Here is a 23,872-nt window from a genome sequence, read left to right as displayed (position 1 = left end):
CCCTTTATTCATATATTCATTACTTAAATATACACATTTTTCTCCTAAAGTCCTCTCCTTAATAAATTAAGTACACCTATTTCGGTAAACTCTCTAGCACTTACGTGTTTGGCCTGGAACTTCCCTCTCTGCTTGGCTTCCTTTCATATCGGTCATTCAGGTACTGGAATGCGGGGGCGCTCATTTGGGGATCTCGGTGATTTATGGTGTTTCCCTACCGGGTACTGCACGGCTGGAATCAATCAGTGTCGCATACTCTTTACCGGTCAGCATTTCTTCTTCCGTGGATAGAGGGGTTTTCGAGTAGGTCAATGGTTCGACCACTCATTTGACTGGCTTTGCCTATATAATTCTCAGGGTGTGATTCTTCCTTCTTCCTCACTACGGCTTCCATGTTTACAGGTGAACATTCCTACGGACTGTCGGGATATGCAGAATTTCTATCACTGCTTCCATCTATCTCAGGTCTGCAGCTATCACCCAAATTAGACTACTGCTCTGCTTAGTATCGTTCTCCAACTCTTTCAATTCATTCTCCAGACCGCTCCGTGAACTTCTTCAGCCTCCTCCGAAAACTTCTTCCGAATGCCACGAAAACTTTTCCAGAATGCCCGAAAACCTTTTTCGGAATCTCCCTCTCAAAATTCCCTCTATATTCTTCCTGGCCAATAGGAGATCTGCACATCCTTTTTCCTGTGTTCTCATTTGTCTCCTCTCCTCTTCCGTGGGCGGGTCTTCTTTACTCTTTGTGTCCCCACTTCCGTGGACCTCGAACATACGAGAACAATCCAGAAAGAGAGGCGGAAGTTCAGGTCAACTGAGAAGCGTCACAGCTCCTCCCGTGACCTCACGTGCGCACACCTGGTGACGTCGCCCACCTCTAATAGCGTTTCACCGTGAAATCTTTAAGAGGGCCAGCTTAAGCACTCTTGGCCCTTACTATGGTGCATCTGCCTCTGTCTTAATGGGGATTTGTCATGGTATATTACTTTCACTGACTCGTCAAAGAACTTCCATACAAACAAGCTACAACTACACAAGGAGTGACTGGAAGGTATTTTTGAATTCCAGTGCTACTTAACTCATGTTGTTTTTACCAGAAAACCACTATTCGTATTACAGTTAAATTCTCATAATATTTAACCATTTTTATTAATTAATGTAAGGACGGGTCCTTACATAGCATTCCTCTTCCCCTAAAAAAATTTATATTCCATATATAAATTTTTTTCTTTTCTGTCCTCAGACGGATATGACCTTATCCCAGATCCACTTTATCGACAGCCAATCTCCTCTAATTGCCTTTCTATATTTTCTAATTACACTTATATACCAGACATTACTTAAACTTATATTAAGCTTCATTAACTACTCCCATCCCATATTTTCGTCGAATACTGCTCCTAGATACATTTGCTGCATCCTGTTTATTTCCTTCAGTTTGTGTGCCTTCTCCTCACTGGAAGCTTCAGTTCTGTAATTTCCTAATCCTTCGATTCCTTTAATTTCTGTTGCTCCATTTAATTTGCGATCCTTCTCATCACAGCCATTCTCTCCCCCTTCATGTGTTTTCTCTCCCGAATGTAAACCGACCCTTTCTCTCGTTTCCAAAATTCCTACGTTTAACACCCTCCCCTTCTCTTGGCACCTTCCCTCATTATTCCTATTTGTTTTGGTGTTCTTATTTAATTCCCATTTGTTTTGTGTAACCAGAACTTTATTATCTGTGCTTGCCTTACACCCTTTTAATTCTTTCCCACTAGCTTCCATTGGAGTTTCCCCTTTCTCTGGCTCATACTGGGCTCTGCCGCCTGCCTTTCGCCTCCTGTCTACCTTTGGACTCGCCTGGGTATTACTGCCGAAGGTAATTCGGCCATTTCTCACATCTATTCTGGCTCTTAATTTCCTTAGTAGGTCCGTGCCTAGTATTGCGTCGTGTCGACGACTGTTTATTCTGTTTGCCACAAAATATGAATGGGCCACCAAGTTATCACATCCCTGTATTCTTACCTTGTCTCTGACAATATAATCGGTGTGAATTTCTTCAGCACCTACCCCCTCCACAAGAAAATCGCGGCAACATCTTATATCTCCCTTATTCGGCCTTTTGCAGTATCTAATGAGGTAGTCCCACATTAAAATAGACCTCGAGGCCCCTGTGTCCACCAGAAACTTACCTGGTACCCCTCCTAAGCTGCCTCTCACATATAATAGGTCGTTTCTACTGCCCTTAGCACTTACCGCACCTAAAGATATGACCTTTCCTTTGGCGGTGTTTAAGTGTAATGATGGCCTCCCGCAGCGGGCATGTCTAAAAGATCCATGTCTCTTGACTACGGCATTGTTAATGCACTCTCGTTCATTCCGATACCCCCCTTGTTTTGCGCAATGCCTTTCCTCCCTGTGCTTGTCCATGTTTCTGGGGTTTTTTACGTGTGGGTACCTGTCTTGTTCCCAATACTCTTCCCTTTCCCAGCTTTCTTTAGTACCCTGTTTCACTTTGCAGTAGCGGGTCCAATGGTCTGAGTTCTGGCACTTATAACACCATTTTCGACCGCCGTCCTTGTCTCCCCCCTCGTTTGCTCGTGAAACTGTACCCAATCTTTGTTTCACTTCCGTTTGTTGCTGCTTTTCTCTATCATCATTGCTTAAAGAGAGCCTTTCCATCATCCACTCCATCTTTCTTTCGATGCTATTTAAATGTTTAGCTAACTCTTCGATTTCGCTTCCCCATTCCCTTGATTCCTTTCCTGTTTCAGGCTGCTTTCTGTCGGTCATTGCGTTTATTTCCCTTGCCCCCGTATTTCTGCTAAAGTTCTCGAGCCTTTCTTCCTCTAATGAGTGTGTGTACGCTTCTGTTAATGTTTCTGGATTTTTTCTTAGTACTTCTTTTTTAAAATTGTGCCTGAGCCCTGTGATGAACTGTCCAGTTAGTATTTTTTCGAATGCCTGTTTCTCCGATTCCGATGTTTCTGTGTTTAGTTTTAAATTTAGGAGGCGCTGGTGGAATTCGCTTACTGTTTCGCGAGTGGTTTGCGTGTATCCTCCCAATTTTCCTACGCTTGTTAGCAAGTCATTCTTTTTCCCAAATAATTTTCTTAATGTCTCAGTGAATCTGTGGAGCGTTACTATTTCTTCTGCCACTGTAGCCTGCCTGTATTTTTCTAATGCCTGTCCTTCTAGTTTAAATTCCCCTATAGTTATGACATCCATATCGCTTAACTCTTCCTTATCCTTAATTAGCTTTAATTTATTAATAAATTTTTCCACCCTTTCACCTGATTCCCCCTTAAATGGTTTCAAATACTTGCTGTATTTGATTTGTCCTGACCCCTTTGCTACCCCGCTTATCATTCTCACCTCTGGTTTTTCTTGGCCTTCATGTTCGTCACTGTGGCCCCCAAAATTTTCGCAGTCCTCGCCGCGTTTCCTACCATTTCTTGGCATTTTTATTTTATATCTATTAATCTCTAGCTATCAACTTTAACTAATTAATATGTCTGCCGATTAATCTTTCTACAATTCTTTAACTATATTAGATAATCTAATTCAATTTACCATTAACATTTACCTGCTTCATCAATAATCAATTAGTAAAAATTCAACACCCAATAATTGTACCTATCTATCCTTGAAGTTTCCCTGTCCGGTCTCACTAATTAATTCAATTGTACATAAATAATAATTTCCAGTTCAACGCTTAATCAATACTTGTCTCTAAAATCCACCGTTATTTACCTGTTCCATCTAAAATTCATTCAACAATAATCAACTCAGTAATATAATTCTAATTTACGCTTTCTGGCTCGCCAGCTGAATTTTTTCTATCAGTTTCAGCAACTGGATTGCATGTATATATACATGTATATATATTTTCCTGTCGTTCTGAACTCAGCCTTCCATTGTGCAGAATTATCCTGGCTTACGCTCGCCAATTGTGGGGGGGTACTTGTTTATACTCTAGTTTATTGTGGGGGTATTATTGTTCTTCTTGGTTGCCCAAATTTTCTTTATATTTTAATTATTGTAATTTATCCCCTTTTTTATATGTATGTCCCCGTAGTCCAATCCTCCCACTTAGCATCTGACTTGTTTGTTCTCAGAAGATTACCAGACCCAAAGGGGACCCCAATTATTTTAGGTATTTTTCCACCGGATTGGCTGAGTTTCGGAATGACAGACTCCAACACATGAATGTAAAATAAAACAATGTTTATTAACATATCATACAGAACTAGCAATAGTATTTAGTCAAACTATATTTGGCTGGTGACTTGTTATTTCATTAACCTTTATATGCGTAAATATCTTGTTCAAACTCAATTGTTTCATCATCACATATCCTATTCTAATACACATTATTATTCATTATGACATGGTCTCTCTTCATGTTCTTTACAGGGACTTCAATAGATCGTGTCATACACTTTATATAGATTCTTCCCACTCTTCTTCTGAACAGTCTGTATAATAAACCAACAACTACCTGCCAATGAACTGGCTCACAAAAACCTTCAGAGTTCGTGTCTCAATTTGTAAGAAAATTTCATTTATTCAATAAGACAACAGGAAATATCAATCAATTCAATTTAACATTACCTTTCAGAACAGTTAATCCTCCATACCTTTATATATCTCTTATTAATTAGCCCCTACTCCAATCAGAAATACTCTCCACAAATCAACTCATAATAAATTGAAATTTCAACCTTTAAATTCATACATATTATAAAGACCTTTCCCAACCTTAAACAATTATCAGTTATCTATTATACCCTCTCCTTCCAGCAAGCATTTATATGAGGAGCTTCACTTCAAATTATAGGCTGCGTCCGTCTTAAATACATTACCCCTTTATTCATATATTCATTACTTAAATATACACATTTTTCTCCTAAAGTCCTCTCCTTAATAAATTAAGTACACCTATTTCGGTAAACTCTCTAGCACTTACGTGTTTGGCCTGGAACTTCCCTCTCTGCTCGGCTTCCTTTCATATCGGTCATTCAGGTACTGGAATGCGGGGGCGCTCATTTGGGGATCTCGGTGATTATGGTGTTTCCCTACCGGGTACTGCACGGCTGGAATCAATCAGTGTCGCATACTCTTTACCGGTCAGCATTTCTTCTTCTGTGGATAGAGGGGTTTTCGAGTAGGTCAATGGTTCGACCACTCATTCGACTGGCTTTGCCTATATAATTCTCAGGGTGTGATTCTTCCTTCTTCCTCACTACGGCTTCCATGTTTACAGGTGAACATTCCTACGGACTGTCGGGATATGCAGAATTTCTATCACTGCTTCCATCTATCTCAGGTCTGCAGCTATCACCCAAATTAGACTACTGCTCTGCTTAGTATCGTTCTCCAACTCCTTCAATTCATTCTGCAGACCGCTCCGTGAACTTCTTCAGCCTCCTCCGAAAACTTCTTCCGAATGCCACGAAAACTTTTCCAGAATGCCTGAAAACCTTTTTCGGAATCTCCCTCTCAAAATTCCCTCTATATTCTTCCTGGCCAATAGGAGATCTGCACATCCTTTTTCCTGTGTTCTCATTTGTCTCCTCTCCTCTTCCGTGGGCGGGTCTTCTTTACTCTTTGTGTCCCCACTTCCGTGGACCTCGAACATACGAGAACAATCCAGAAAGAGAGGAGGAAGTTCAGGTCAACTGAGAAGCATCACAGCTCCTCCCGTGACCTCACGCGCGCACACCTGGTGACGTCGCCCACCTCTAATAGCGTTTCACCGTGAAATCTTTAAGAGGGCCAGCTTAAGCACTCTTGGCCCTTACTATGGTGCATCTGCCTCTGTCTTAATGGGGATTTGTCATGGTATATTACTTTCACTGACTCGTCGAAGAACTTCCATACAAACAAGCTACAACTACAAGGAGTGACTGGAAGGTATTTTTGAATTCCAGTGCTACTTAACTCATGTTGTTTTTACCAGAAAACCACTATTCGTATTACAGTTAAATTCTCATAATATTTAACCATTTTTATTAATTAATGTAAGTACGGGTCCTTACAAACCTCTTCATCATTATGGCTCTATTTTTTAAAGTGTGTATCGTAGGAGCAGACCAAAGACATTATGATTGGTCTATGTTGAAACATCTTGGGAAATCATCCGTGGTGTGCCGTACTCATTCTTTGTACAACTTACTGATAAGTAAGTTGTACAAAGTAAGTTTGTACAACTTACTGATAAGTAAGTTGTACAAACAGTATATACAGTATCACAACTTAACACACACTGAATATACTGACGCTCCATACTTAGCCTGGAGTTGTCTTGGAGATAAATCAAAAGCAACCGATCTATTCACGGAAAAACAGTTTTTATAACTTTGTTTGTCTGTACGTATAAATTATTTTTAAGCATTCCTAAATACAAAACATTATTCTTAGACATTCTTAAGTTTTTATATAAATTTATTATTGGTAGTATTAGTATTAGTAGTAATAGTGGAATATAATGCAAGAAAGCTAGCTTATACAGCATCAGCCAAAAAAAAAAAAAAAAAAAAATCCTGTTTCACCTGTCCATCCTCTCTGACAATTTATCTAGTTTTCAAACTACCCACCTGTACAATATCAGCTGGGGGTTGTTCCAACGATCAACCACCCTCTGCTGAAGGTAAATTTCCGCATAATTCGACAGCGGCGCCTTGGTATCCAGGTGGGCAGGAGCAGCAGTGCGTTGCACACGCTTCTTGATTAGACCGGGGTTCGAGCCTATGACCACCAAATACGGAGGATGCGGAAAGGTCAGGGAATGACCACCGCATATCCCCAGATCAATATGGCCTTAGTTGCTAATGCTCCAAACAACAACAGCAATCAACAGCAGCATAATCCAACCTGCAAACGTCCTTCCTCAACTTGAATCTATGCACCCTCATATGCATAGTCTGAGAACGAGGAAAGATTCCATCAGCATTGAGCTTACGCAATCCATTCATGGTCTTAAACACCTCAATCAGATCGCCTTGCAGGTGTCTAGTCTTCACATGCTGCAATTTGCAGAACTGAATCCTTTCCTGGTAAGAACAACCTTTTGTTCGTCACAACAATCTTTTTGCTCTTTTTCGCACTCTTTACAACAGATCCACGTCCTTCTTAAAATGATACTTCCAGACATGTATGCAGTACTCAAGATGTGACTAACCATTGCCTTATACAATGGGATAATTACCTCCTTGTCCCTGCTTGCAAAATTTCTGTATATCATTGACAAAATCTCATGAGCTGTCTGGCAGCCTGTCTGCATTGTTCAGAGATCTTTATATCTGACTGCACAATTATCCCGTCTTTTTCATTCTCCGTTGTCCTGAGTGTGGTACCACACTCAGGACAACCGAGAATTGTACGCTAATCTGGGCTTATTGCTCCCCATATGAAGTACATTGCATTTTTCAATATTAAGCTTTAATTGCCATTTCCCAGTCCATCTGCTTAAATTGAGTAGATTTTGTTGCAGCAGATTGATACTTCTTCAGCGGGGAATCGAACCGCCTGCGCGTGGCAGGCGAGCATATTCACCGCAGTACTGCCGGCGAACTTGAATACGTTTCGATTACTTTTTAAGAATTTATTTTTAATGTCTCCAGAAGATATTTCGTAGTTTATTTTGCCTGTTGATAATTTCCATATGTTTTTCTACTTTATGCACTAATAAAAGAGTTATTAAAACGCAGTAATTTTCTTAATTACACTCTCCAAGCTGTCGGAAATTATTCCCATCTTAATTATTCTCACTGAAATAAGACACGTGGCTGAAAACATTAAGCGATAATGGACATTTCCAATTTCCTTCCGAGACATTTAATTAGTGGGTTAAAACCCCAGATGGTAGATTCAACACGTTAAGAGAATTATTAAACTTTTATTTTTCGATTTAAGAAAGATTAATGGTATAATTAAAAATATATAATTTGCGAGGGAAAATTATATCAGGCCAGTTATGATAAAGAAAAATACGCTCTAGTTTAATTGTTTGTACTTATGGGATTATTAACTCCTATAGTGAGGTAATTTAAGTGAAATAATACTTCCTTATGGCAGTATTATTTCACGTAAAGTTGAGATGAGCACGGCTGTATTTCAAGGGCCCGATCTCCCCTCCTCCTGTCACTTTAACATCAAGCCCAGGTCAATATTAATTTGTAATCTGGCTGGAGCCGGGACATCGAAATCGAAGTGTTTTTGGTTTATGTCAAAGAAGTGAGAGTAAAAATTACATCTTTTTTATTTTAAGAAACGAAACCATAATTACTGAATTATCCACTACTAACCTTTCATATTATGGCTCGTATCATATTATGGATGGGAGTGGAACAAAATGTACTTTAGAAAAGGACATTTCGTTTCTTTTTTTCCCCATGTATCAATTCGCTCAGGTAAACTCATAGCAATGGGGTGATACACGTGTTACGCTTAGCTAATTCACCGAACATAACCATTTTTAAAAGTACGATATGCCCATTCTTCCACAAAATTGCTTGCCCTCTTGAAAACAGGGATTTCTTTTCCCCTTCCTGCTGACAACGTGCGAAATTTTATTATGGTGTGATGTATTTTTCCATATACTCCATTCACATTCATAACAACATTTGCTATTCTTATGTGTGGAAGTACACATCGAAAGAATAAAAAAGGAGGAGAAACTTGTACTATAGTGTACGTGTACAGTGCAGTACAAATTTCTTCACAACTTTGTTTTTTTCTATTTCTTAAGTTAATTCTATTTTCATGGCGAGAATAAACAGATACGCTTTGAATTGGTTTATATTTCGGGCGCACTGGATTTTCATTTCTTAAATAATTTCTTTTTCTGTGGTAGATGGAAATGAAAAATGAATGGCTAGTTGTCTTATTACTAATCCTGTTACAAATTAATAATTATACAATTAATTGTTTGCGCTTCACTTACAACGCAATATTCACTCATCATTCTGTATAACTGCTTATTTCCATTTGAATTTCTAAAAAAAGGTTGAAATACAACACATATTTCACGTTTCTGCAATGATTCTTGTGATAAGAAATAATTCATGGTTTCAGTTTACTAAATATATTTAGTAAACTGATAACAAAACACAAAATTCTCAAAAAGCAGCTTTCATATGCGCGAACAGAGAACAATTTAATTTTGTGCATCCATCGTATTGTCCGTTCATTCCTCCAAACAGCACATGGTAAGAATTGTAACATCCAGTGCTTCAGGTATATAGATAGCTTATGTGAAAAATAAATAAAAATTGCCACATTTCTATTAGTCCGATTTTAATGAAATTTGGGAAGGCGTGACAAATCTACAAGAGCTAAATATAAATAAATAAGAAAACATGATTAAAATCTGTCCACTGGGAGTCAAGTTGGATGCAAACAGACGGACGAATGTAATGAAGACAATAGGCGCTTTAAAATTTCGATCAAGGTCTATAGTCGGTCTTCAATAAATATGTGCTCCTTGCATGGCATTTGTTCGCAATTGCTTAAATTATTTTTGGTTATAGCGGCCACAAACCAGTAAATAACTCCGTAACTCCAGAGTTTTACATGTTCTATGAAACTTAATTATTGTACATTAAATAGTTAAATAAATACAGGGTCAGCCAAAATCTATATGACAGCTTTAATCAAATACTACAGAAATACAGGAAGTCATAATAGAATGAAATGACTTCCTCAAAAACTTCAAGCTTTGGAGGAACACTTTACCAGTGTGATAATGCAAAGTTTACTATTGAAGTTAAAATTTCAAGCTGTAGAGGACAATTGTTTTTCCCCTTTAATATTTATTTTTGAATTTATTGAGATATGGTAGATCTGATCAAGATGGTATATTTCACAAGTCCCCAGGATGCTCACTTCGTGATTTGGTTCTATTCAACGAAGTACACAACTATTGCTATCAGAAAATTCAGAACAAAATTCTAACCGAGCCACCCATCAAGAAGAGTTTTTATCAGTGCTATAAGGGGTTCACGAAAATAGAATACGTTTCATCATCTCGGCAAAGGAGATACCACCAAAAACATCGGAGGTCAATATGGAACGCATTCAAGCAGAATTCGTCGCTAGCCCAGAGAGGTATAAAAGACATAACAGGAATGCATTTCATCTGCTGCGTATGACCATTATAAAAGTGATAGGAAAGACTACGAATGATGTTCTGCAAGTGCAATTGCCACAGGAGACTCACTGTTAACGAGAAATGAGTGAATTTCTGCAGCGACACGTCTACTCATATGGAGAAGGAAGACAGCTTCTTGGAAAGAAAGTTGTTTCACTTGAATACCAAGTGAAACACATTTCTTCAGTTTTTACACATTCAGTAGCAAGGTGAGTAAACAAAATGTAAGAATTTCAAGCACGGAACTGCCAAGAAGTTGTGGAGTACCAGTTTGATACTACAAAGTTTACTGTCTTTTGTGTAATGAGTTGCCTAACGATGTGTAGACCTTTCTTCTTTGAGTGCATTATGCGAGTGATATGCCTGGACATTCTACAGAATCACTTGATGCCACAGCAATAGGAACAGAACAACGGGGCCCATGGCCTTTGAAGAAGAGGATGTCACACTTCCATACAGAAGTCCGTGTCTACCTCGACTTTCGATCAATTTCTGGCAGACGGCAGAAACTGATGGAACGTTTCCTGGAAGTATAATCGCACCATGACGTTTTCGTGATTATTTCGGCTACCGCTGATATTGGATGTTGCAAGTTTTCTGTAATGGAGTGAACGGATTAATATATCATTTTATATTGACTGCCCTTTCGAAGTTGATAAACTAAGGCCTTGGCCTTCTCCTTTATTTCATTGATATGCTTACTTCTATCCCAAAAACAGTTGCCTTTATTCTTATTCTTGACACAAGGAAGGCAGGTGTATTTTGTTCTTTCCAAATTCCCGGGTTGTGTAGATACTTCTGACAATATAATGCGTATTTCTCATCAATAAAAATATAAGTCTGTTCTTATGTGTAGGAAGTAGTGCTCATTTTCTTAACTTTAACACGGTAGATCGAGTTATGCTGAAGCATATATGGAAACGATTACAATATCGCTGGGATATCAGCAGATATTCCAAGATATTGGGAGATCACTCATGCTCTGAGTGATTAAATGGCATTAGGGCGTCCTGCAATTTTATAATATTGAATAAAGTTATCAATTAGCTTTTGATCTGACTGAAAAGACGATTTAAACTGGAGCGTATTTTTAGATGACCCTATACAAAGACAATGTAAACTTGTACAAGGGCGATCTAGTAATTAATGTCGTGATTTTATTTACTGTTTCAAACTAGGAAACAAAGATATTCGGCACTCTTCACAGCATTTGATACAGCATTTGTTGTTTTACTAGTTACCACACTTATTTCTGTATAAATTTTAGCTATAGGATCCAGATTACCGCAGAAACAGCAAAACATGAAGTCGAGCCGAATACTCGCCCATGGACATCCAGTGGCATCGATGTTAAGGAGTTGAACTTGAGCTTGAAACCGGCTACAGAGAAAGTTCCTTATAATGCAATAGAAGGTGAAACCTTTTCGCCGTATGCTGGAGTTTCCATTTATGACGATACTTCGACACGCCCTGCCGACCAGGCCTATTTATCTGTAAGTGAAAGTACGATGAATATTATCTTAAATGAATTAAATTACCCTCACGTTCAAGTTCTTTCCTAAAAGAATTCGAATAATTTATTTCTGTATGTAGTCGTATAAATTATAAGATAGTTTATGTAACCAGTTACTATTGACAATTTTCGTTTGTATTTATAGAAGTTTAAGTGGACCGCCACCGTCGAGTTGCTGTATGATTTCTATCCAGGGACGTTGTTAGGAACCACGACTCTCCATCCAACTTCCAGTGATATTTATTTCGAAGATCTTCGGCTATCGAAACGGGGATATTCGTACATTTTGAAGATTTTGGTGAAAACAGACGACGGAAAGTGGAGTCTGTCATTAAATTTTGGTAAGTGTTGGAATCCTTTGTCTCTCAAAATGGTTATTTAAAACCAAATCGGCGGGTTAGTTCAAGACGCCATTTTTTTCGGAAATTTCAAGAAAGCTAGTTTTTCATGAGTATTTATTACACTATGTTGTAAAGTCCGCACTGGTAACACAATGGTTATAATTACGTCTTCCCCACTCCGGGTGGAAAGGTCCTGGTTCGAATCCCTTCAATGACGCGAGAACATTTATGGGCGATTTTCACTCCGTTCTTGAGTTCGTCGGTCTCAGACTTGGACAGCAAGGTTTTTCTTCCAGAAACACAGATTTTTCGTCCAGCAAACATACAAAAATACCAGAGAACGCACGCAATTTATAGACATATTACATAGGGGCAGATGATTTAGTTCTCTGGTGGCTCTGATATGACACTTTACTTCTTTCATACCATGCTGTTAGATAAATACAGTAAATTAAGATGCTTAAGTAGCCAATACATTAAATTTCTTTCAAATTATTTATTAAATTTCATAAATATGTTAATCTGAAGATAATGTGACTTTCTTATATTTCAGTTTCTATATTTCTATTTTTCATCATTTCATAATCGAAGAAAGACCATAATGAATTAACTTTAGCGTATTCTCGTATTGATATGACAGCATTTTGTACTCCTAATATTTAGGAAAGTGAATTCTTACGCTGTGTTAAAAACACAGCGTAAGAACAGTTATCAACCCATTCGGGTTCAGGCTAATCCCCTTCCAACCATAGGATTATACAGCTGTTTATTAAATTAATACAGCTGTTTATAATACTCATTAATAGGACTGCTTATTTGATGCATTTTACTACAATATTAGGGAAAATATAAGCGCTATAATGGAAATTTTATTGAGCATTTGGATTGTAAAATATGAATTATTAAGATAGAATAAATATTTATTTGCTTTTCATGAAAGTAGAATTCGATGGAGGCTATTAATTATAATTCCTATATATCTATTTAATCAGTCTAGTTAAATTTATTCCCCACCAAACGGCCACGATTATTAGACAGAAGAAGAAATAATTGCTGTCGAGAGAACATATTCTTAAAACCTCCTCTTTATTCTGCTTTCTCCTCTTTTTATATTATTTTATTATGGTTGTACAACCAGAATAAAATATATTCTTAAGCAGTTTTGTCATGGCCTGCCTGTTGAAAAGGATCTGGTCAAGGATGCCCGTATATAATCGAAAATTAAATTAAAACCCAGGTACTTAAATATGGTTAACACATAAAGTCTGAAACAACTCAAACAAACAAAATAAGAATCGTTAGTTTTATTATAGACTAGAACGAATCGAGAGGGTAAACATAATGCAAATATGCAGTTAAGCTATTAAAACTGATACTGTAAAACAAGACAAAAATTAATACAAAATAATTATGCTTTATGTTTAGTTAATAATAGCATGGATTTAGGTATTCAGAAGCATCTCACCAACAGAACTTGTTGCAGTTAGCAGCAATTTACACATGCGGTAGAAAAGTGTTGTTCAATGCGAAATTCTTATTATCGACTACTTTTTACGTTAAAAACGTTTTTATTGGCGTTATTCAAAATTTTGTAACGAAAAAGCGTCATGCGAAAAGCGTTACGGAAGGGTCATCTTCAGGTTCCGCCAGAAGCGAATTATTGTAACTTGCATTGTTGCAATCATATTTATATGATGGCAATGATAATTTAGCTTCTACGGGACCAAATTTAATTAAATTTTGCACGGAGCTTCACCTCAGCTCTATACTAGGAGAAAAACTTTTAAACCTCTGAAAATTGCAGTAGTTTTTCCAGGATAGTGGACAATATGAACTTGTGATCAAGGAAATTTTCTCTCGTAATAAACGGGATAATGTGGACGTATAGCATATCGTTGGAAAGCTAGGAAATTTAGAAACAGAAATATTAAGGTTTTAAAATACAAAAAACTTTCGGAAACGCGTTAATTCGAAAACGCATCTGGTTTCAAGTGACCTGGTCTTTTCAGATTGAATATAAGTTGTTTCTTTACAATTAAACTCTGAGGCTGGAAAAAAGTTGTGCACATTTATGAAAACATTCTTTAAAGTGGACATGTCATCAGATCTTTCGATAAATACTACACGTAATGGAACAACTATAGATGGTGTATTTAGTCGTGAACTCGTCAATGTAAAAATTATATATCCTACTTTAGTCATCGCAGACCAATATTTTCAGTAACCGATATGTAATTATTATTGATAAAATAAAAACATTGTTATATTATTATCCATGAATTTTATTAATATCTGAAAATTAAAACGTTTTTAACGCCTGCCGATGACTCTCAAATGGAAAACACGTTAAATAAGCTAGCGGAAGGATACATTATGTCGCTGATACAGAATTTTTATACAAACTTGAATCCCAGTCCACCCACACAATGAGCCTTCTATTCTCTATAATTTTTAATAATCGGTTATCTATATATAAATGGTTTATTAAATATAAAAATACAGATTTATTTCGAGATGAAAAACATTTTAATAAGAGTGCTAAATAAACGTTATTTTATCTTTTCTGAGGGACAAAAAGTTTGTAGTCACTCTGTTATTCTATTATTCTTTACGATTATTATGATAATTATATTATAATTATCATAATAATCGTAATTATGCCATAATTGTCTATTTCTATAGAAAATTAACCTGATTTTTAACTTCGCATTTGAATATTTATATTTTAAAAATTTCTGTTTATTTTAAAATTTATTGTTTGTACTAATTATATATGTTGATAAATTAAAAACAAAATAAACTGAACAGAATTCTGAGAATACTCATTAATGATAGAATTATTCCACCATTTCTAATTTTTTTTAAAATAAAAATGACTGTTGTTAATTATGACTTGTTTGGTGTGAAGGCGATATTCTAATCCAATCCTCTGAATTACATAATAAATCGTTGTGTTTGTGTTCTCAGGTCCTTTCGACGTTAACGCTCCCGTGGATTCAGAAAAACCAGATGAAGAATCCAATCAAAATCAAACGGTGACTATAATATTCGATGGAGATTTCTCAGAGGTAGAAAAGGATCAACAACGGTTCGAGATTTATTTTCTTAATGATTACGGTGGGAAGTATTCCGATGTCAAATGGAAATTCATCAGTGCCAAAAAGGGTGAGTTCGTAAATCAATAACTCATTACGCTTTCCTTTCGTGCTCTGAATGTCATTTCGTACCAAATTTTCGTATTAAACTTCTAGAATTTTGAAGAATCCGTCGTGAGAAACTTTTTTCCACAATCTACAACATATCTGCTGAGTTTTCAGTGAGTTATTTTAAAAGCTTTTTATGGTTTTGCAATATTTACGAAGTGATAGATTGAAATGCAGTGTTGCACCTTGGGTTGGATTGCTCGAGAAAATTAACAGAACAAAATGTTTTTCAGGAATATTTTATTGTGAATAGTGTTGCCGAAAGCGCATATTTGATATAATAGGCATCCTAGCATACAAATTCTGAGTATCCAGTAGAAGTCGATCTACTGCCTTACAGAACTGCACATTAAGTATGCTATTCATGCCTATGAAAATGCGGGTTGCACCACATAACTTCATTCCCGTTTTTTGGCTTGCTCAGTGGAACAGCCACATCTCCATTACTCAGGATGACGTCGTGTAAATGATTCTTTGAGATGATGAGACATTAGACTTGAAGCCGGGCAGTCGCAGGCGGAGGTGACACTTTGGCTTAATGTATCACACAGTGTCATCTTGGTACTATGGAAACAGTTTCAGGAAACAGGAACACCATTACAAGAAGAGCTGGCCAAGGTTGCCTGAGGGCTACTTCAATCAGAGCAGACAGCTATCTGGCTCTGACAGCAAGACAGAATCCTACGATGTCCTGTCATCAACTGTCTCGTGAGGTTGCTATGGTTCTCAGGTGAAAACATTTCCAACCCGACTACACTACTGGTTCCAGTGGACTTTACTCCTCATGGAAACTAGTGGTTTGTATCCCAATTAATTCCAAATCACTGCAGAACTCGCCGTAACTGGTGTTATGAACATGCGACTTTCAGCCCTGATAAATGGGATGCAGTTCTGTTCTCTGATGGGTTCCATTTTTGCCTAGAAACAGATTCTAGACGTTATTTCATCTGGAGACATGGATGAATGCGGTACCATCCCTCCAATATCAGGGAAAGGGACCTTACGGTGGAGGCAGTGTTCGTTCTCGTGGGGATGAAATAATGATCAACAGCCGCACCCTCTCGGTACCGTAACTGCGCAGAGATACCGAGAACGGATAATCGAATCCTATGTGCAAATTTTTAGGAGTGTGGTTAGCCCAGATTTTCTTTTTATGTACAACGCACTGCACATAGAGCTCAAGTAGTGGAGGAATATCTTGCAAGTGAGATATCCAATAACTGCTGTGGCCAGCACGATCATCAGGCTTAAATCCGATCGAACCTGTGTTGAACGCCATTGGGCATCGAATTGCACGCCGACAGCTTAGCCTTTGGAGAGGATCATAGGCCGTACTGATGTCATGTGAATATGTTTTCGAGCATCTTGTATCGACTTCTTTAATGTAACTCTTTTGGTAATTCTGATACAACCCCTATAACTGTCCCTTATTACAGTCCGAAGTTTCTCACTGTCTCCTCATTTAGCATTATCAATAGTAGAGGCATACGATACAAGAAAGCAAGCTTATGCAGCATCGGCCAAAAAAAAAAAAAAAAAAAAACCCTCCCATTTCACCCCTTCATTCGTTCCAAATGCCTGTCCAGCTCAGCCTTAAATATATTTAGGCTATTAGCTTCCACAACAAAAGATGGAAGTCTGTTCCACCAATCACTACCCGCTAGCTAAAGGCAAATTTCCGCACATTTATTCTACAACTGTTTTTCTTAAATTTGAATCTATGCCCCCTCAGGTTCTTAATCTAAGCAAGAGTAAGAATCCCATCAGCATTCAGCTTGCTCAACCCATTCAAGACCTTATACACCTCGCAGGTGCCTACTCACCAGGCGCTGCATTTGCAGAACCTAAGCCTTTCTTGGTAAGAGCACCCCCTTTGTTCCCCTTACTAATCTTATTGCCCTTCTTTGTACTTGTTCTAGCAACTCTACATCCTTCCTAAATTGAGGCCTCCAGACCTGTACTACGTGTGGCCTGATCATTGCCTTGTATAACGGGATAATCACCTCCCTGTCCATGCTTTCAAAATTCCTATATACCATTGACAAGACTCCATGACCTGTCCTGGCAGCCCGTCTGCACTGATCAGCGAACTTCATATTTGACTGCACAATTACAACCAGGTCTTTTTGACTTTCCACTTCTTCTCTGAGTGTAATACCATACAGTTGGTACGTTTCTCTTCGGTTATTGCTACCCATATGCAGTAGTTTTCATGCATTTGTCAATGTTAAATTTCAGTTGCCACTTATCAGCCCATTTTACCAATTTATCTAGATCCAATTGGAGTAGCATACTGTCTTTACTGTCGTTAACAACCCTGCCAACCTTTGTATCATCTGCAAACGTGGACATTAAACCTGATATACCTTCATCAATATCATTGATAAATATACAAAATAACAACGGGCCCAACACCGAACCCTGGGGAACTCCACTAATAACATTTGTCCACGAAGAGCAGTGTCCATTGATTACCACTCTCTGTCGTCTCCTACTCGACCATCCTTTTATCCATTGTAGCAACTTCCCCTTAATGCCATACCTCTCCAACTTGTACAACAGTCTTCCATGTGCAACAGTATCAAAAGCTTTCCTGAAATCCAAGTATATAATATCAAAATTATTTTTGGCATTCAGTTCCTTTGTAACCACGTCATAGTATCCAATCAAATTGTCAGACATGACCTCCTTTTAATAAACCCATGCTGTGTCTTAACTATTACTGCAGTCTTGTCTAGATGATCCTGCAATGCTTCTTTCTTTAACCAGTGATTCCATTATTTTCCCCGGAACACGTTAAACTAACAGGTTTGTAGTTACTTGTGTCACTTTTTGAATCCCCTTTGTGAATTGGTGATACATTTGCACACCTCCAGTCCATGGGGACATCCCCTGAGACCAAGGAAGCTCTCATAATTATGGCTAAGGGTTAGCTTACTTCCTTTGCTGCCTCCTTTGATATAACTGGATAGATCCGGTCCACCCCAGGTGCCTTCCGTACGTTTAACTTCAACAATTTCTCCTCCTCTTTACTCTCAGTTATTACAAAATCACTTAGCTCCCTGTTAACGTTTGATAAACTTCTGGCACTCCCCTCATTGAATAACGCCTCATATGCGAATGTAAATGCAAAATAATCATTCAGTTTATCAGCTACCCGAGCATGATCTTCAAAAGTCGAACCATCTATGTTAAGTGGTCCAATCTGATTCATCCCTTTTCCTTCTAGAGTTTACATAAGTAAAGAACTCTTTGCTGTTTTTCTTTGCATCCTTTGCCAAAGATTTCTCGTACTCTGCCTTCGCCTGCCTAACCTGCTTTGTGACTTGATTACAGACTGGATTATACCTGTCATAGGCTTCTGTGTCACCTGATATTTTATATGTATCCCATTTCATAATTATTCTATGATACACCACTATAACAATTTTTTTACCCGCTTCATTGCAAGCTAAACGAGTTACATCGCATTCTATACGTGTTCTCTTATTTTTTTCGAGCAGAGTATTGGTAATTGTATATGATGCAAGGAATCACGTTTGCACAGCATCAGCAAAAAAACCAAAAAAAAAAAAAAAAACCGGCAACATCTGTCCATCCCCTCTAATATACAGTATATATGTCTAATTCCTCCGTAAATTTATTCAAACTACTCAATCTCATAATACCAGATAGAAGCTTGTTCCAACAATCAGTTGCTCTCTGCCTTATAGAAAATTTGTCGTGCAACTATTTTTTTTGTTCAATTTAAATGTATATCCCCTTAAGAGTGTCACCTCTGAAAGGGTAAGGATTCCTTCAGCATTTAGTTTACTAATTACAGTTAAAGCTTTGAACACTTTGATCAAGTTTCTTGGCAGGTAACTAGTTTTTAGACGCTCCCATTTGCAGAAATGAAGTCTTTCTTGATAAGACAACTCTTGTTAATCGTGTTGCTTTCTCTCTGCAGCCACTGCAACATATCAATATAGTTAATAAATATTGAAATCAGTACGGGACTACACTGAAAAATGAGAGACCGCAATAATAACATTAAGTACAAGTAGAGCAGTGCTCATTATTAACTATGTTCTCTCTTCTACCAATGAACCATCCATTTATCCACCGCGGTACTTGCCCTTAATATTATACTGTTCTAATTTGTTACTGTCACGTGGAACAGTGCCAAAAGCTTGACATCATAATTAATTTTTGCGTTCAGCTTCTTTGTTATTGCGTCATTGTCTCTCCACCAGACTGATTACAGAAGGTCTTCACTTAACAAATTCGTCTAGTGATTGCCATATAAATATAAGATGATCCTACATTACTTCTTTGACCATGGACTCCATTATTTTCTCTGAAACATACGTCACTTTTACAGGACTATGATTATTCAGTTCGCTCTTTGATTCTCCTTTATGAAAGGAAAGTTATTTGCACATCTTCAATCTGTATACATCTCTAATTAGATCCCACATCAACATATATACTATATGTTGATGTGATCTAAATAAAGGATCCGCTTAGCAGTTCCTTTATTTATAGTCTTAATGCATGAAGAGCCACTGCAGATAATCAGATCAAGAGTATTGCATTTTCTTGTTGCTTCTTTAACATGCTAGTATAGTAAATATTCATCCAATGAATCCAGAAAAGGTTTGTTATTGTATAAGTGACCAATCTACAAGTTCCAGTTAATATCTTGAAAGTTAAAATCCCCTATTTCAGAACATTCTGATTTGCTGGCCTATTTGTCCCTATAGTTATTCATTATTGTTAACAGAAGGGGCTGCTTCTACAGGGATGGGATACACTTAAATAGAAAGGGTGCAAGAATATTTGCTAATGCTATCGAGGCAGTGTTAGGTCTGTCGGAAAACTTCTAGCTTGGGGGGGGGGGATACAAGGACTAATAGATTAACAGTAGCCACTGGCAGAGGTGAAAGAGATTCTTGCACTGCTTCTATTGGAATGAGCAGAAGCCTGAAAAATAAGATGCAGGATATTTCAGAGACTGCTGGGAGTCATTGCGGTACAAGTAAACACATGGGTTTTGTTAGGGTAGCTAAGAATAGGAACAGGTGCATGTATACTTGCGTGTACACCAATGCTAGGAGTTTGGTAAATAAATTTGATGGATTTGAGGTATTGCTCAAAGCATCAAAGGCGGATATTGTTGGGATAACAGAGACGTGGTGTCACACAGATATAAGGAATGCAGAACTGGGATTTTAGGAGTACAACGTATACAGAAAGGATAGGCAGGATAGGAATGGAGGAGGGGTTATGCTATTACTTAAGAAACACTTAAAATCCAAGGAAGTGAAGCCAGTCGACATCGCTGGACAGTACAGTGTCGAGTCAGTTTGGTGTGACATAAGCATTGGGAGATCAAAATTGAGAGTAGGAGTGTGCTATAGGCCTAATGACTCTGATGAGTATAATAAGAAACTGTACAGGGAAATAGAGTGGGCCAGTAAATCAGAGAGTCTTATAATGGGAGATTTTAATTTCCAAGATATTGACTGGAATTTGTGGTTGGTCACTCGCACACTAGCAAGGCTTTTGTGAATTTATTGGATGATTGTTTTCTACATCAGCATGTTCGGGAGGCAACTAGAGGGAGTAGTACTCTTGATCTGATTATCAGTAGTGATTCTTCATGCATTAAGAATCTGCAGATAAATGAACCGCTGAGGTGGCAGTGATCACAGTGTGCTGAGGTGGGATTTACTCAAAGAGGTAACTACCATCAGGGGTAAAGGGAAGGTTATTGCTTTCGTAAGGGCGACTACGATGGTCTGAGACAAATTTAAATTCTATACAGTGTGACCAACTGATGATGTTACCAACAGCAAATTCAAAATGGGAAGCATTCAAAGAACTTATCTTGGAAGCTACTGGGCTTTACATACCAACTAAGAAATATTGTTCAAGGTTTAGGCCTAAATGGATGTCAGATGAACTAATGAGACATATGGCAGAGAATAAAAATGCATGGGATACATCTAAATTAACACGTGACACAGAAGCCTATGATAGATATAAGTTTATCTGTAACCAAGTTACAAAGGGGGTTAGGCAGGCGAAGGCAGATTACGATAAATCTTTGGCAAGGGATGCAAAGAAAAACAGCAAAGAGTTCTTTACTTATAAAAACTCTAGAAGAAAGGAGATGAATCATATTGGTCCACTTGATATCGATTGTTCAACTGTTGATGATCCTGCTCAGGTAGCTAATAAACTAAATGAATATTATATTTTGAATCGACATTCACACATGAGAAGTTATTCAGCGAGGGGAATGCCAGAGGTGTATTAAACTCTGGCAGTAAGCTCGATAATCTTGTAATAACTGAGAGTAAAGTTGAGGAGAAATTGTTGAAGATAAACACAAGAAAGGCACCTGGGGTGGATGGGATCTATCCAGTTATATTAAAGGAAGTACGTAAACCCCTAGCCATAATTATGAGAGCTTCCTTGGACTCAGGGGAGGGAATGTGACCCCAAATCACAAAGGAGGATCAAAGGCTGACACAAGTAATTATAGACCTGTGAGTTTAACTTCTGTTCCAGGAAAATTAATGGAGGCACTGGTTAAAGAAGCACTGCAGGATCATCTAGACAAGACTTCAGTTGTAGTTCGGACACAGCATGATTTTGTTAAGGGGAAGCCTTGCCTGACCAATTTAATTGGATACTATGATGCAGTCACAAAAGAACTGGATGCAGGGAATAACTTTGATGTTATATACTTGGATCTTAGAAAGGCTTTTGATACTGTTGCACTTGGAAGACTGCTGCACAAATTGGAGCAGTGTGGCATTGGAGGCAAATTGCTATAGATAAAGGGGTGGTTGAGGGGGAGAAGACAGAGAGTGGTAATCAATGGACACTGCTCATCCTGGACTAATATTATTAGTGGAGTCCCTCAGGGTTCAGTGTTGGGTCCATTATTGTTTTCTGTATTTATAAATAATATTGATGATGGTATATCAAGCTTAGTGTCCAAGTTTGCAGATCATACAAAGGTTGTCAGGATTGTTAAGGACACTACTGACGCTATGCTGCTGCAACAGAATCTGGAAAGGTTGAGCAGATGGGCTGAGGTGGCAAATGAAGTTTAACATTGACAAATGTAAAGTACTACATATGGGAAACAGCAACCCCAGAGCAACGTATCAACTCGGTGGTACTACACTGACAGTGGTAGAGAATGAAAAGGACCTGGGGGTAATTGTGCAGGCAGATATGAAGTTCTCTGAGCAGTGTAGACGGGCTGCAAGAGTACCTCTTGGTGTCGTGTCAATGATATACAGGAATTTTTCTAGCAGGGATTAGGAGGTGATTATCCCCTTGTATAAGGCAATGGTCAGGCCACACCTTGAGTACTGTATACAGGTCTGGAGGTCACATTTCAAGAAGATGTAGAGCTGCTGGAACGAGTACAGAGAAGGGCAACAAGATTAGTGAATGGAACAAAGGGTTGCTCTTACGAAGAAAGGCTTAAGTTTTGCAAATTACAGTGTCTGGAGACTAGGCACCGGCGAGGTGATCTGATAGAGGTGTATAAAGCGTTGAATGGTTTGAGCATGCTCAATGCTGATGGGACTCTTCATCTTGCTCAGAATAATCACCTGAGAGGGCATAAATTCAGATTGAGTAAAGACAGATGTAGGATAGATGTGCGGAAATTTGTCTTTAGCCAGCGGGTGGTTGGTTGGTGGAACAGACTTCCATCCCTTGTTGTGGAAGTCGATAGCCTAAATAAATTTAAGGCTCACCTGGACAGGTATTTTGAACGAACGGAGGGGTGAAGTGGAAGTTTGTTTTTTTTTTTGGCTGATGCCGCATAAGCTTGCTTTCTTCCATCATGTGCCTCTATTAATGCTAATTATACTGATCAGTCATTTGGCCTTCAACATAATCCTACTCTTATTTTTGTTTTCCCAGTATTAAAATACTCAAAAATATTATGCAAAATAGTACAGGACAGTACGGTCTGTTAGGATATAAGCCGAATTTAAAAATTAATTAAACGAAAACAAAACGTGTCTATAAATTTGTAAGAATTCCGAACAGTTGGTAGAAAGGTACTAAAATTGTTAAAGATTGTGATTAGAGTAAAACCTACACAAGAGAGAAATTTAAATGTGTTATGTCCCGAGAGAGTGCAGCGTAAGGATTAAATAAATAAAAAAACAGTAATTATGCAGCTGCCGAAATTTTATTTTCTACTGAACTTAAGAATTTAAACTTAATCTGTACTGAAGAGAATGCAATTCGCAGAATTAGCTTCAAGAAAGAACAAAATTTTCAAACGATCATAGAAAATAACTACATGAAATTACAGAAATTGACTTTAAAAGATATTTAAGAAATTAATCAAAACAAAAATTAATCTATTAACTCTTAACCGAAACTCGCATATGGCAGATATAAGTTAATCTGTAATCAGGTCACAAAGGAGGTTCGGCAGGCGAAGGCAGATTACGAGAAATCCTTGGCAAAAGATGCTAAAATAAACAGCAAGGATTTCTTTACTTATATAAACTCTAAAAGGAAGGGGATGAATCTGATCGGTCCACTTGACATCGATGGTTCGACTGTTGATGATCCTGCTCAGATAGCAAACAAACTGAATGAGTATTTTGCATCTACATTCACACGTGAGGAATTATTAAGGTTTGAAAAT

The 23,872-nt window shown here is 37.9% G+C and overlaps 1 protein-coding gene across 1 annotated transcript in view; it reads left to right on the top strand.

Annotated features, from left to right (window-relative positions):
- LOC150089656 (uncharacterized) overlaps nucleotides 1-23,872 on the top strand; it is a 144,410-nt gene that overhangs the window by 81,567 nt on the left and 38,971 nt on the right. The window contains exons 11-13 of the mRNA XM_090390066.1: nucleotides 11,406-11,631; nucleotides 11,797-11,992; nucleotides 14,960-15,157. Of these exons, the coding sequence (XP_090246192.1) occupies nucleotides 11,406-11,631; nucleotides 11,797-11,992; nucleotides 14,960-15,157 (620 nt within the window). The remainder of the gene's footprint in view (nucleotides 1-11,405; nucleotides 11,632-11,796; nucleotides 11,993-14,959; nucleotides 15,158-23,872) is intronic.

Source organism: Mastigoproctus giganteus, chromosome 2 (assembly GCF_048544385.1).
Source record: "Mastigoproctus giganteus isolate SK-2022 chromosome 2, ASM4854438v1, whole genome shotgun sequence".
Classification (NCBI taxonomy): domain Eukaryota; kingdom Metazoa; phylum Arthropoda; class Arachnida; order Uropygi; family Thelyphonidae; genus Mastigoproctus; species Mastigoproctus giganteus.
The sequence above is the reverse complement of the archived record's forward strand: the minus strand, read 5'-3'. Positions and strand labels throughout refer to the sequence as shown.